At 34.1% G+C, this 15290-nt stretch overlaps 1 protein-coding gene across 1 annotated transcript; it reads left to right on the forward strand.

Moving 5' to 3' along the window:
• The first annotated feature begins 244 nt into the window (after window positions 1-244).
• On the forward strand, window positions 245-14648 carry LOC102915967 (vomeronasal type-2 receptor 116-like). The gene is made up of 7 exons (XM_042269844.1): window positions 245-438; window positions 7659-7661; window positions 7887-8166; window positions 8550-9356; window positions 10057-10284; window positions 11432-11555; window positions 13729-14648. The coding sequence occupies exons 1-7, from the start codon at window positions 245-247 to the stop codon at window positions 14646-14648; spliced, it is 2556 nt and encodes an 851-aa protein (XP_042125778.1).
• Window positions 14649-15290: the final 642 nt, after the last annotated feature.

Genomic DNA, 15290 nt, shown 5'->3' on the forward strand with positions numbered 1-15290 from the left:
AAATTACTGAAAATTTCTTGCACCTGAGCTTAATAACTCAGATGCAGACCCTGAAGTGAGAAACTTTAAGAGTTCTCCAGAGAATAATAAGCTGAGAAGATTTATATTATGAAACAAAAACACACTTCTAACTACTAGAGCAGAAAAGGAGACACGTGTGTACAGGCACATCTGAAACGTGGTTTTCTGTAAAACTCTGTTTATTACACTTTGCCTTGGTTCCAGACTTGGTGACATTATAAGGATGTTCTATTTGAGGTTTTTCTTCTTGGTCCTGAGGCTTTCCTTTCTTTTCTGCAATTTGATAGGTCCCAGGTGCTTTCTGAGACTTAAAGATCTAAGTACCTGGGGTGAAGATAAAGACACTGATTGTTTTTTTTCTATTTACACAAAGCATGGTCATATCAAGAATGATTATTTAACCAGGAATCTAGATAAGTAAGTGCATTTCATTTACTTGTTTTTGATTGATCATCATTGTAAATACATAGAGGGCCCAAGTATGGCAAAATGTCATTATCCATGTTTTCTGTCTGTTTTTTCCGACCTTCCTATCCAGGACATGACCAAAATTTACTTTTTATGCTGATTATTACCATATTTCAGGTGATTAAATTGTTCTCTGATTCATCTTTTTAGAGTCATATTTTTTTAGGGTGAAAGGGGATTGATATAACCTGTCTATATTTCTTCTAGACAGATTTCCTTTATATTGGCAATTCCCACTGTATATTACCAAGTGATGTTTCCAAGAAACTGAATCCAAGACAATTACAGGAGTCCATTTCTTTGAGGCTGAGTAAATTTTTCTATAGATGTTATGCTAGTGGTTTTTCCATCATGATGGAATACCCAAGTAAATGGAATGTCACAATGCTCCTGTGACAAGAGGTCTTTGGTATTTCTTAAATGCTTCATGAGTACATTTCTTAAAAGAATACTGATTATATTTCAATGTTGTTTGTGTCATCATTTCAAAACCTCTGTGCTGTATGACTCTTGAGGCTGAAATCAAGCATTAAAAACATAAAAATCATTCACTGTAGTAATTTTATTCTTTGCATTAAATTTTGTTTCAGTTAAGAACATGTACAGCCAGATTTCTTTTAATCGCAATGTCAGTAGTGTTTTTTTCTTTTAAGTTCTATGTTGTTCATGTATAAAGGCCATCTGTACAATTTTTGGTGAGTTTATGTACTTGTTAGAAAGAGTATGTTGTGAGGATGTGTCACTCTGGTTTAATAAAAAGCATAATGTCCATTATGTCTACTCAGGATTTGGGGGGTAGGTAGGATGCTGGAAAGGAGAAGGCAGAGATGCCAGGACATGAAGAGCAAGCAAGATAGGCAGTACAGAGATATGGTTATTAAGCCACAAGGCAGAAATTAAATTAACAGAAATGGGTTAATTTATGTTATAAGAGCTAGTTAGAAAAACTCTAAGTTAAGACTGAACTTTCCTAATTAATATGTCTCTGTGTCATTTTTTTGAAATGGTAGCCCAAAGGAAAACTCAACTACAGTATGTTACTTTAAATATTGACTTTGTATTTCCTTTGTCAAGTGACAGAATGAATGAAATTTGTTGTCTGTAGCACATGCCACAATTTGAAAGAAAAGAAGTCTATTAAACTCACAAATTTGGGGCTGGAGAGACAGCTCAGCGGTTAAGGGTACTGACTGCTCTTCCAAAGGACTTAGGTTCAAATCCCAGCACCCACATGCTCAACACTGCAACTCCAAGATGTGACATGACACTCTCATACACACATACCTGCAGGCAAAACATCAATGCATATAAATAAAAAGTAAATAAATTTTAAACTCACAAATTCGGTCACTTTTCTTACTATTGATTTTATATTTTCATGTCTTGATTCTCTACTCCATAGCTTGGATTTCTGGTACTTATTCCACATTTGTTTCCCTCTTTCTTCCTCCCAATTATAAAGAGTGTGTTCATATGTGTGGGGATATGTACAGCACACTATAGATTAATATATTTGATCATAATTTAACTGCATTAGTGGTGTGTACTGGATTCTATATTTAGTTTGGATAATTGTAGCAATGACTCATATAGCATGCTGAGCAAATTGTCACAAGTAACATTCTAAATATCTGGTAATAAACATGTACAAGATGGGCATTGTACTCTCTGTGAGGCATACCACAGTTAAATTTTATCATTTGAGAAAAAAGTTGTATTCATTTATTAATAACATATGGAAGAATGAAATTCATAGCAGAGAATGATGTTTGGAATCATAGTGTAGATGAGAGAAGTTTTCAAGAAGATTAAAAAATAATAAAAAACAGCAATAAAACTAGTCTCGGTGTAAAACATAGTCATAGCAATGAAGGACAATGAGGAATGGCATTAAGTGACATCACATAAATTTTACAACGACAAAGCAATTTTCACAGTGAAAGGGAGCAAGAGAGTGATGACTCAGGATTCCAAAATACCAAACAAATTTTAAAAAATATCTTAGAGGATATTCATTAGAGTTTGAATAAAAAAAAATCTTCACTCAAGTTAGGCACAGTTTTCTTATATCTCTACCAGTCACTAGAGTTCTTGAAGTTGGAGAAAAACTGTCTTCTTAGAAGTAGGAGATGAGAGGACTTGTAATTCCCCTTTTATTGGTTCTTAAATTTTATCAGCTTATGGCTAAACACACCTCAGTGATGTGATCTCTCTATGCAAGATTACTGGAATGTTTGTTAAGGCAAGAAAAGTATTATGTAGGCATAAAAACAACAGAGATACAAAAATTGCTAAATGGTACTGATCATATCTATGATTTTCTACATATATGTATAAATACATGCATATATACACACATACACAATCAGTATATATTCATATTATTTCAAATGTTTATCTTATTTAAATTTTTTGTTATGAATAGGCATTCTACCTAAATACTTATTAATAATATTTTATGATATTTTGTATTGTTGTCAAAGAACCCTATATCTTAAACACATAATTTAAAACATTTTCATACTTTGTGGTTCATAAGCAACTTCAAACTTTTAATTTTTATAATTTGCTAAATCATCTTTGAAATCAGTGTATTTATCCCTAAATTGTATAATCTAATATTGCATGAAAAACTGTCTAACATTCTCTCTGTTTTACTTTACATCTTTTATTTCAAAGACAGCTTACAAATTAGGTAAATGTCATTGAGTTTGATTTGTATTGGATCCAAGAAGAAATGTTCATGTGATTATTGTTTGTAGCAAACATGTTTGACTGTGGCATATGTCAATATGTGATAACCCTAGTCATTGCTTCTTTCCATGGGCCTTGTAGAACATTAGTAATTGATATTTTGACAAATTACAGTGTTAAAATGAAATGTTTGCAAAGAGTTTATTTTAAACTTGAAATGAAGAGTTGCTTCATGATACCCGAGTAATATTTGGTATCCACAGTTTTCAAAATGCAATCACTAAAAATGAATATTGGTTGATGAGTCTGCCTAGGTTATTTCAGAGTTGAATCACCATTTTTTGTGTATAATATAATAAATCAGATTTCACATATTATAACTCCTTTGATGACACACATAATCAGAATTTCTGTGACTAATCAGAGGCTTTGTTCAGTGTGGCTTCAGTTATTCATTAGAACTTGTGATTGGATTGATTGATGACAGAAAGGGTAGTATATTGTATGTATTTTATTTCTTTTTTTTTCTTATCTTTTATTCATTTAATATACAACCACAGATCCCTCTCTCAATCCTCCTCCAATTCTCTCCCCCTTACCCCAGCCTTCCCTCCCCTATCTCTCATCGCTCCCTACAACAGGGTAAGTTCTCCCATGGGGAAAAAGCTAAGCCCAGTATATTCAATTGAGGCAGAACCAAACCTCTCCCTGCTATATCAAGGGAAAACAAGATGTCTGTCCATAGATAATAGGATCCAGAAACTTATGTCATTCACCAGGGAGAATTCCTGATCAAAATATCAGGGGCCCTTCAAACAAACCCAGCTACATAACTGTCTCTCGTATGCATATGGTCCAGTCTGGTTCCATTCAGGTTCCATAGGTGTCCAAAATTTGTGAGCTCCTTTGAGCTTGGTTCAGTTGTCTCTGTAGATTTCCCAATTATGATCTTGACCCTCCTTGTTCATATAATCCCTCTTCCCTCTATTCGAATACACTCCTGGAGCTCATCCTGGTGCATGGCTGTGGATCTCTGCATCTGCTTCCATCTATTACTGGATGAAGGCTCTCTTGATGCAATTAGGGCTGGGAGACTGTATTTTATCTCTTTATATATTAAGAATTATTATAGATTGGATTTGAGGGTTGCTAAAATTCTTGAACACCGTTTATATGTGACACACTTGATATGGGGAAAAGATATTCTATTGGAATTGTAGAATCCTAATATATTTTCTACTATTTTCTCTTGTTTACTCAAAAATGGTGTAATGATTTGCCCTTCACTCTTTCCAACCTAGATGCATAGGAATATCAATTGAACTGCATTCACATTAAGTTAAATCTCCAAAATTGTGAACTCATATAAAACTGTCATGATTTGAAGCTAATTGCAATAGGTACAATTTTTATTAGTTGGTTAAGAGTTTGGTATAATGCATTGTGATGCAATTTGTTCCTCTCCTTCACTACCCTTTTTTATTAACCCATCAAGTATATTTTGTGCTTATGATTAATTTTGCACATGAGTCCTTCTGCTGGGCAATGCATGCACTGTGGTGGTAATCTAATTATACTGAAATATGATTTTGATTGTATGTTAATAAATAAAGTTGTCCGGGGGTCAGAGCTATTAGAGCCATAGCAAGAGTGTGGCGGTGGTGGCACACGCCTTTAATCCCAGAAAGCCAGCCTTTAATCCCAGGGAGTGGTGGTAGAAAGCAAAAAGATATATAAGGCGTGAGGACCAGAAACTAGAAGTATTTGGCTGGTTAAGCTTTCAGGCTTTGGAGCAACACAGTTCAGCTGAGAGCTATTGGGATGAGGACACAGAAGCTTCCAGTCTGAGGAAACAAGACCAGCTGAGGAACTGGTGAGGTGAGATAGCTGTGGCTTGTTCTGTCTCTTTAAATAGACTAACAGACAGGAAAAGGAGCCCTCATTCGGGAAGCTGGGACACCGCAGGTGGAAGGGTGAGATTTTGGCTCTGAGCTCTGACCTCTCGGCTTTCTCTTTTGCATTATTTCTGTGTTTCTTATTTAATAAAACAGTTGGTTACATCCATAATGCACTATGGGTCATACTCTTTTTTTTTTTTTTTTCAAGACAAGGTTTCTCTTGTGTAGCTTTGCGCCTTTCCTGCAACTCACTTGGTAGCCCAGGCTGGCCTCGAACTCACAGAGATCCGCCTGCCTCTGCCTCCCGAGTACTGGGATTAAAGGCATGCGCCACCACCGCCCGGCTAGGGTCATACTCTTAAAGAAAACTGAGTCATACTTTTCAAGAATATATTAATGGCCTATATTTATCTATACTTGGATATTTTTCTGTAGTGAATTAGACTTATGTCTAGATTATTTCTGTTATACATGTATAAAGGGACTACATAAATCAGCAAGTTCATGACTTCAAATAAAGCAAGAAATACCTACAAAAATACAGAGGAATGGAAAAAAATAAGCAATGAGGATTACCCCTGTAGGAATAACCAATACAAATCCTGACATTAAAGGAATTTTCTTTAGCTTATAAACAAATGGCAGCAACAAAATTTTGGTCTTGAAAAATATCATTGTTCAAGTTTGACAATACCTTATCATGTTCATGCTTTGGAGCAGAAGTCAATGTAGTGAATGAAGGGGAAATAATGTTCAGTTATACTTCAGATTGTCCATAGATTAAAATGAAAATCCAGCACTGGTGATCAATCATGTTAGGAAATGTGGAAATACTGATGATGTTACTTGGAAAAATGATTTTTTAAAAAGTGTTTACCAGGTGGTGGTGGCCCATGCCTTTAATCCCAGCACTCAGGATACAGAGCCAGCCTGGGCTACCAAGTGAGTTCCAGGAAAGGCACAAAACTATGCAGAGAAACCCTGTCTCAAAAAAGACCAAATAATAATAATAATAATAATAATAATAATAATAATAAAAGTATGTAAATTACTAATTTGTCATAGGTGTGGTATAGAAACTTTTAAATCAAAAGTGAATGAAGAGTTCATGGAAATTGATGACTTGAATCCATAAGAAGAACAATTATAAATTCTGAAACTTTATTTGGAAAAATGGATTTTAGCAATTTTAGATATTAATATCATACAATAGAAACTTCATTGTTTGAACTAGAGATTCCGAATTTAAATCTGGAAATACCATACATCAATAATATCCATCCCAAATATACTAAAAATATTTCAGGCTTGGTTATATTTTAGTTGAACAGAAAAGTTTAAGAAATAAAAGAATAGAAAACTTTAGAGTAAAATTATTCAAGCATTAGAACCACAAATTCTAGGGCAAATATACCGTTCATTCAGTTGAACACTAGCTGTAGAGCAACAGAATAGGCTAGTGCACTCAGATATGGAACATTGTCCTAAAGAAAGAGAATACACATGAGAGGAAACAATGGCTGAAACAATCCAAGGAAAACAAAAAATGAGACAAATTATTAACTAATTGTTATATATGATTTTCTTTGGTTTTTCTTAGTGAAAAATTCTTTTTTCTGTTTTATTTTTATTTTATAATTTAATTTTACAGATTCCCTTGTCCTCCCCCCTCCCACCCCACCCCCCAGGGCAAAGACTCCCCTGGGGATTGAGTTCAACCTGGTCATTATTTATTTCGCATACCAACCACAGATCCCCCTCCCCTACCTCTTCCTGCCCCTCAGCCTTCTCCCTTAACCCATCCCCCATTCCCACCTCCTCCAAGGCAAGGCCTCCCTTGCAGAGTCAACAGAGCCTGGTACATTCAGTTGAGGCAGGTCCAAACCACTTCCCCTGCACATGACTTGCCATAGGCCAAACAGCTTCATTTATCAACCAATCAGAGCAAAACATATTCACAGCATCCAGAAAGACATTTGAAAGCAAGGGCCCATGTGAAGAGGGCTTATTCTTCATAGTAAATAGTCATTGTTATAAACAATAACATATCACTGAAGATTATAGAATATCAAATGGGATGAAAAGGACAAAGGTGCACAAAATAAAGAGAACAAGTAAAAATAATTATGTTATTTATATTTCTTATAAAATTAAAGATTCTCAGACATTGTGATACAGATGGATATATTTTAATGTGCATTCCTTATAATCAAAACTTATTCAGAGACTTGTCAATGGTTGCTTCTTTGTAAAAATCTATCACAATCATGCCGGGCGGTGGTGGCGCACGCCTTTAATCCCAGCACTCGGGAGGCAGAGCCAGGTGGATCTCTGTGAGTTCAAGGCCAGCCTGGACTACCAAGTGAGTCCCAGGAAAAGCGCAAAGCTACACAGAGAAACCCTATCTCGAAAAACCAAAAAAAAAAAAAAAATCTATCACAATCTGTGTAAGGTAATATCCACCTAGTCTCCATTTATATATTTATTATAATTCTAAAATAAAGGAATTGAGCAGATGAAATGTCTTCTGGTACCTTCGTTTCACTGTGCTCACACACAAAGGAATAAAACTGTAAGAAAGTTCAAAATCAAAGCATACTACATGAGTGATATACATGTACTAAATAAACATTGAAGAATCCTTCCATAATTCCAGAAATCTCATATTCTCATAGACCACAGTAACAGGATTTGTGTCATCATAACAATGGGGAAAAACAAGCATAAAATTCATAAAAACAATTAGTTTAATTTAATATTATTTTTGGGAGCCCATCTCTAATGATTTATTTACTCTCTTTTCAGGTTGACATATAAAAATATCCACTTGATTTTGTCTCTTTATTTTGCTCTTGAAAATATCAACAAAGACCCTCATATTCTACCCAATATTTCTCTGCTGGTTAAAGTTGAATGTAACCTCCTGGATGATTGGAGAATGAATAGTTTATCCACAAAAATAGGTGAATTTCTTGCTAACTACTACTGTATAAATCAGAGAAGATATTTAATTGTACTTACAGGTCCAATATGGTTATCATCTGCTATGCTTGGACCACTCTTGTACATCACCAATAGACCAGAGGTAAGCATGGGTGAGTTAGTTATAATGAAGCATTGGCTCCATTCATCCTTGTTTTCACATACTGAGGCTGATTAAAGAAAAAAAATATGTATATGTGTATTTTGATGCATAGAATTCCAAGCATATATACTCAGAAATGATTGACACATACCAGTACTTTAGCATAAATAGACCCAAGGACAAGGAGAAATTTGAAGTATTTCAGTAGCAGACTTAGCTCAACTGTACTTTTTTAGATATTAACAAGAAATTACATATGATTTAATAATGAGATGAAAATCCACATGCCCTAATATTTCCAGCTTAGGATGAACACATTAGTTTTAGATTGATCATTATGTATTACATATTCCTCAAATCATTGTCTGTTGTATGACATTCAGCTTTACTATGGACCATTTCATCCTCTCCTGAGCAACCATGAACAGTTTCCACATCTCTACCAGATGGCTCCTAAGGACACATCTCTGGCTTTGTCCATAGTGTCTTTGATGGTATATTTCAGATGGAACTGGGTTGGAGCAATCATTTCAGATGATGACCTAGGACTTGAATTTCTCTCAGAATTGAGAAGAGAGATGCAAAGAAACAGTGTGTGCTTAGCCTTTGTGCATATTATTATGGAAGATAAAATATTATTCCAGAAAAATGTAAATATTTATTATAATGAGATCACAGCATCATCAGCCAAAGTTGTTATAATTTATGGAGACAAAGACTCTCATCTGCAACTTAACCTTAGATTCTACAGACTAGCATACCTTCAGAGGATCTGGGTCACTACTTCACAGTGGGATATGATCACACATAATGACAGACTCCTTCTTGATTCCTTCTATGGGACCTTTGTATTTTTACCTCACTTTTCTGAATTATCTGGTTTTAAAAAATTTATTGAGACAGCACATGATTCCACGTATACCAATCCAATTTCCTCTGCCAAACTGTGGTGGGTTTATTTTAATTGTTCTCTGACTTCATTTAATTCCATGAATCTTAAGAATTGTTCATTAGAAAAACGACATCACTGGTTATTCCAGCACCGTTTTGAAGTGTCTGTGAGTGGTAATGGTTATGTCCTGTACAATACTGTGCATACTGTGGCCCATGCACTCCATGAGATGCTGCTACAAGAAGTAGATACAATGCCAAAGTATTCTGTGGAAAAACAGGAATTTGACTCTTGGCAGGTAATATGTATTCCAATGAATGTAATGTAATGTGATAAATATAATTTCATAATGGATGATGTAGATTCTGTCTAAGAACTTCAGGATCATTTCTATCATCCACAAAAATTTGTGTACCCTTAGACAAAATATCATGGGAAATTAATTGTTTATTGGCCTTAATCCAGCCAAGACTGACACTCAGACAGTTATTAATGATCCATGCCAAGAATGTTTCCCATAATACTTTTTTCAGATATGCATGTTTTTGATATTTGAAATAAATATGTATTTATTTCTCATGAAAACTTGAAAGTCAACAAGAAGCTGAAAGTCCTTTTAAGTGATCAAAAAATTGGTGAGCAATTAAGTGTACAGATCCTAAATAACAGGAAGTAATTCTTCTATATTTTTTAACAAAATAAAAACCTCAATTCCTTAGTTAATTATCATGTAACATTTAGAGGAAATAATGTGGGTAATATCTCTCTACTCTCCATAAATATCATTCAGGTGGGCTAGTGTTAAATAACATCAGTGAGAAGCTGGTATTTTTAAATCATAATATTGTTGTTATCCCTATGTGGATTTTTCCATCTATTATATGGGTATTTGGTATTAAGACACATTTCTAAACAGATTAATGAAAATTAGTGGCAATCTACACTTTTAATTATTTCTTCTAATGTGAGGCATACTTGAAACTAAAATAATGTTTCAGATGGTCCACTTCCTGAAGAACATAAAATTTATAAACCCTGGTGGAGGCCAAGTGAACATGAATCAGAAAGTAAACCAAGATGTGGAGTATGACATTCACTACAGCATCGAGTTTTTGCCTAATCTTGGACTCAAGGTGAAAATAGGAAAGTTTTCCAAACATTTGCCACATGGTCAACAATTGTATATGTCTGAAGAGATGATAAAGTGGAACATAGATTTTAATCAGGTTTGTTGGACTAACTTTTACAACTCTACGGGCAACGTAAATAACCAAAATCTCAAGGTTGCCTTCAGCACTCTCCTGATATAGAGTATTTTCAAATATAGTGATTGACTTATTTCTCTCATTTCTAGATTTTTCTTTCAGGACACATTTTATTTCAGTAGTATAAAAATTCATAATTTGTGAAGTGTGTGCTTTTCCTCTTGGCTTGTTGGCCACAAGGTTGAGAAGGCAAAGTCATAGCTCTGACAGAACTTGCACATGGCCCATTACTATCAACAGAGACAGCTCTTCAGGAGACACACTTTGATGAATCAGCTCAACTTTATTTTAGATTATAGGGAATACATAAGTTTGGGGAATCTGGGGACAAACAAAAATTTGTTATTGTGATCAAAATTCTTAGTATGTGCAAGTAGGGTTCTATAACAAAACTCCTAGCACAAATCTTCTAGAAGGAATCTATGCTAAAATTCAAGCCAAAAATGAATCAGAATCTACTTTAGAGACAAGCTTCTGGTTTAGAAAGAGCTTTTCATTCCTACAGGCTCAAATACATTCCCCAAATAAGGGCAGGTAGGGGCAGGAAATTCTTCTGGAGGAAGGGAGCCCCATGTTATGGCACTATTGAGATAAGCTGAAAGGCCATTGGGAGGCTTTGACAATTACCAGCCATATATGTCTTCCAACATCATAGCTACGTATTGATATGTCTATGTATCTACTTATATGATAGATAAATACCGATTAAATATAATAACACAAGCCAGGCAGTGGTGGAGCATGCCATTAATCCTAGAAGCTAGGAGACGGAGGCAAGTAGATCTCTGTGAGTTCGAGAGTGAGTTCCAGGAGAGGAGCAAAGCTATACAGAGAAACTCTGCCTCAAAAAAACCTAAGATATATATATATATATATATATATATATATATATATATATATATATATATATATATATATATACATATATATGATATATATATCATATTACATATACAATATGTAACCACAATATGAAATACATGTTACTTTTTATTTATTTACATATTTGTAAAAGGATATTTGTCAATAGTACCATGTTCGAAATTTTAATCACTATTACCAAGTAGATAAGACTTTTTTGTTATATTCCATTTGTTAATTTTCTCAGATTCCATCCTCAATATGCAGTGTGCCTTGCAGTCCAGGATTCAGAAAATCTTCTCAGCAGGGAAAGGCTGTCTGCTGTTTTGATTGTACCCCTTGCCCAGAAAATGAAATTTCCAATATGTCAGGTAAATATACAACATAACAACAGATTGATTAGATTAGTTAATTTCTGTCATCTCAATGACAGCTTCTGGGAATTGAAAAGATAAATTTCATCATGCAATCAAAGTGCACCAATTATAACTCTGAAGCATCACAACCCCTGTCCTGAGACACATTTTTGAATCATTACTCCAGCTCCTGTTCACGTAGTAGTTTCTTTTGAAATCTGATTTAGAGTACTAAATATCACTGTAGCATTTATCTTACCTGAAATTCAGTCCTTCATTATATATCTAAATTTTTCTTTTTTCCTAAGACATGGGAGTTGCACATTCTTATTTACATGGCATCTATGAGATTTGTGATAGCTTGTAGATGATCACGGATGATGCTTACTGATTAAGAGGCATGCATTTTCTCATGTGTCCTATGGTAGATTATGTTGTCAATTGGTTGGTTGTATTTTCATGTGTAGTCTAGTACACAGATGACTTTTTAGGCAGCATATAGAATTCCAAAATGAAATATTTTTTTTATAATTTAATATTGAAAACAGGTGTGCATGTAGACTTTTCCAACTAAATAGGTGGGGATATGTTTTTAGTGACAAGGTACCCAAGGAACATTTGATAGTGATGTAATGAGTACCATAGCAGGTAACTGAAAAACTGAATTAATTGCTTTGAGAGTCATAACACAAACTTTAAAAAATAAAATTGCTCCTTTACTTAATCTGAAGACCAGAATATAAACTGTTCTAAATAATTTGGACATCATTAACATGGAGATGCATGTAGAGTTTTCATTCAAAAATTCTATTGAAATGTTAAACTTATTTTGTAGAGGATCATTATGTGAATAATGGGAAAAACAGTTTCATGGAATACTAAGTGGAAAATTATTAGTAAAAGTATGTTTAACATATATTAACTTGGGAGTTAAAGAAAAAATAATGTACAAGTATTTTTTAATTTGTTAACTGCATATGTGCATTTTAAAATAATAAAATAAAATATTTAATAGCAAGTAATAATTATAAAATTATTAGAAAAATAAAATGTGAATGTTTCTGTTCAATTGTTTGGATCACATCACATATTAAAATATGAGAGAAGAAAAGTAATTGTTAAGGATTTACAGTCATGAATGGAATGACTCATAATTAGATTAATATTATTACTTTCAAGTTTGCTGTGCTGATCCATTCAATTGAATACAGTTGAAAAATATGATGTTATAAAGTACATGATATGGATGGAAGAGAGCTAGCTCTTCCTTCTATCCTTTATTGTGTGCCTTATCTATGCCCTTAGGGGCAGAGCCTAGTCCTATCTCATCTTGATATGCCAGGTTTGCTTAGTACCCATGGAAGGGATGCCCCTTTCTGAAGAGAAACTGAGGAGACATGGATTGGGGGTATAGAGGAGAGCTATGGGAAAGAAATGAGAATAGAGAAGGGAAAGGAAACTGTGGTCTGGAAGAAAATAAAGGAATAAATTTGTTTAATTAAAAAATATGGAAAGTATATCTTTTATGTTATTTTCTCAATAAATATTTTTCAATTATGATCCAAACTTACAGGAATTAGTAAACTGGTAGATCCTGTTTATTGCCAAATACATAAGAAATCTAATAATAAATGTGATACCCTTAACATATAGAGACTTTAGGTGGTAAAGGGTTGATGAATATTCTCCATTTCCTGACATTTTTTCATGCAGTCTTTTAAGGAATAGATGGGATTGATTTTGTTTCAGTACACAAGCAGTCACTAAAGAACATTGATATATAGTACTTGCCTTGCAGCTGATACACAGACAAAAAAATCTATGGAAGAACATGGTTTTATGGTTTTATACTTTATGATTACTGAATTGTTAAGAATAAATATGTGTTTCTATAATGTACTCAATAAGGTGTTTTTTTAGGTAAACATATTCTGTTACATGCTATTAATTCTGGCAAACAAGTAAAATGTCTTGACTGTAAATGATAAATGTAAACAACAGATTTTCAAAATTGTGCTTTAAAAACTTAGATTTTGTTATTGCTATTAATTCTAAAATAAAAAAGTTAGCTTTCTGTCTGCCTCAAAAAATTAGGCTAATTTAAGGAGAATTTTAATGCATTAATGTAATATGTCCTGTAAAATTCTAAGAAATATTAAACATGATAATATATTTATTCTTATACCAGACATGGATCAGTGTGTGAAGTGCCCTGATGATCAGTATGCCAACCCTGAAGGAAATCACTGCCTAAAAAAAGTGGTGGCATTTCTGGGTTATGAAGACCTCTTGGGAATGTCTCTAGCCTGCTTGGCTCTGTGTTTTTCAATTCTCACAGCTTTTGTACTGGGTGTCTTTTTGAAATACAAGGACACTCCGACAGTCAAGGCCAACAACCGAGCTCTGAGCTATGTTCTACTTATCTCCCTCATCTTTTGCTTTCTCTGCTCCTTACTCTTCATTGGCCAACCCAATATGGCCACATGCTTCATGCAGCAGACCATATTTGCAGTAACGTTCACTGTGGCTGCTTCTACTGTCTTGGCCAAGACAATTACAGTAGTACTGGCCTTCAAGGTTACTACTCCAAGTAGAAGGATGAGGTGGCTGCTGGTGTCAGGGGGACCTAACTTCATCATTCCAATTTGCACTGTGATTCAACTGATTCTATGTGGGATCTGGCTAGGAACTTCCCCACCATTTGTTGATGTTGACATACAAGTTGAAAAAGAACACATTTTGATTGTCTGTAACAAAGGGTCAATTGTTGCCTTCTATTGTGTTCTGGGATACTTGGGCTCCATTGCCATTGGAAGTTTCACTACAGCTTTCTTGGCTAGGAATCTGCCTGACACATTCAATGAAGCCAAGTACCTGACATTCAGCATGCTGGTGTTCTGCAGTGTCTGGATCACCTTCCTTCCTGTCTATAATAGCACCAAGGGCAAGGCTATGGTGGCCGTGGAAGTCTTCTGTATCTTGGCTTCTAGTGCAGGGCTGCTTCTTTGCATCTTTGCTCCAAAGTGCTTCATTATTTTGTTAAGACCTGAGAGAAATTCTTTTCAAAAGTTCAAAAATATGCATTTTAAAATTGAAAATGCTCATTAAATTTTCCTTTATCATTAGAACATACTTTCCAACAAGACTACCCTGACATTTTTATTCTCAAATTTTAGGTCAAAATATGTATTTTCTCTCATGAGTAAAAGCAGAAAATATACTATAAATTAGAGTTTTAAAATTTGGCCCAGACCCCAGTTCTCATGTACTAAAAATTGTGAACTGACATTACAATATCTATAAGGCTGTTTTCCTTCTTTATAGCTGTGCTTGTTCTTAAGTTGAATAATAGCTATGCATTACTCTGAATTTTATATATTAACAACTAATATAGATTTTTCAGTATAACTTATATAGTAAGGTTGTGTTCCATACTAAATCATTACAGTGGAGAGTATATAAACATGTATTTAAATGATTCACTTTAATTAGATATGTAATAAAGAAGAATTTACATAAAATTAATTAATTCATTTTTGGACCAAGTATTTTGTGTTTACATGACATCCATACATTGATTTGTAACAAAAAAATTAAAAGTCTCTTAACTTGAAATTTAGATCTCAAGAAGAGGGACAGTAACTGGACAAAGGAAAGGGAGGGGCAATGTATTATTCTATTTCACTTAAAACATAACGTTAAGAAATGAAAAATTTCTAATTTTCCTCATTCCTGTACTATCATTCCCTT

The sequence above is a fragment of the Peromyscus maniculatus genome, chromosome 1 (genome assembly GCF_049852395.1).
Source record: "Peromyscus maniculatus bairdii isolate BWxNUB_F1_BW_parent chromosome 1, HU_Pman_BW_mat_3.1, whole genome shotgun sequence".
Taxonomy (NCBI): domain Eukaryota; kingdom Metazoa; phylum Chordata; class Mammalia; order Rodentia; family Cricetidae; genus Peromyscus; species Peromyscus maniculatus.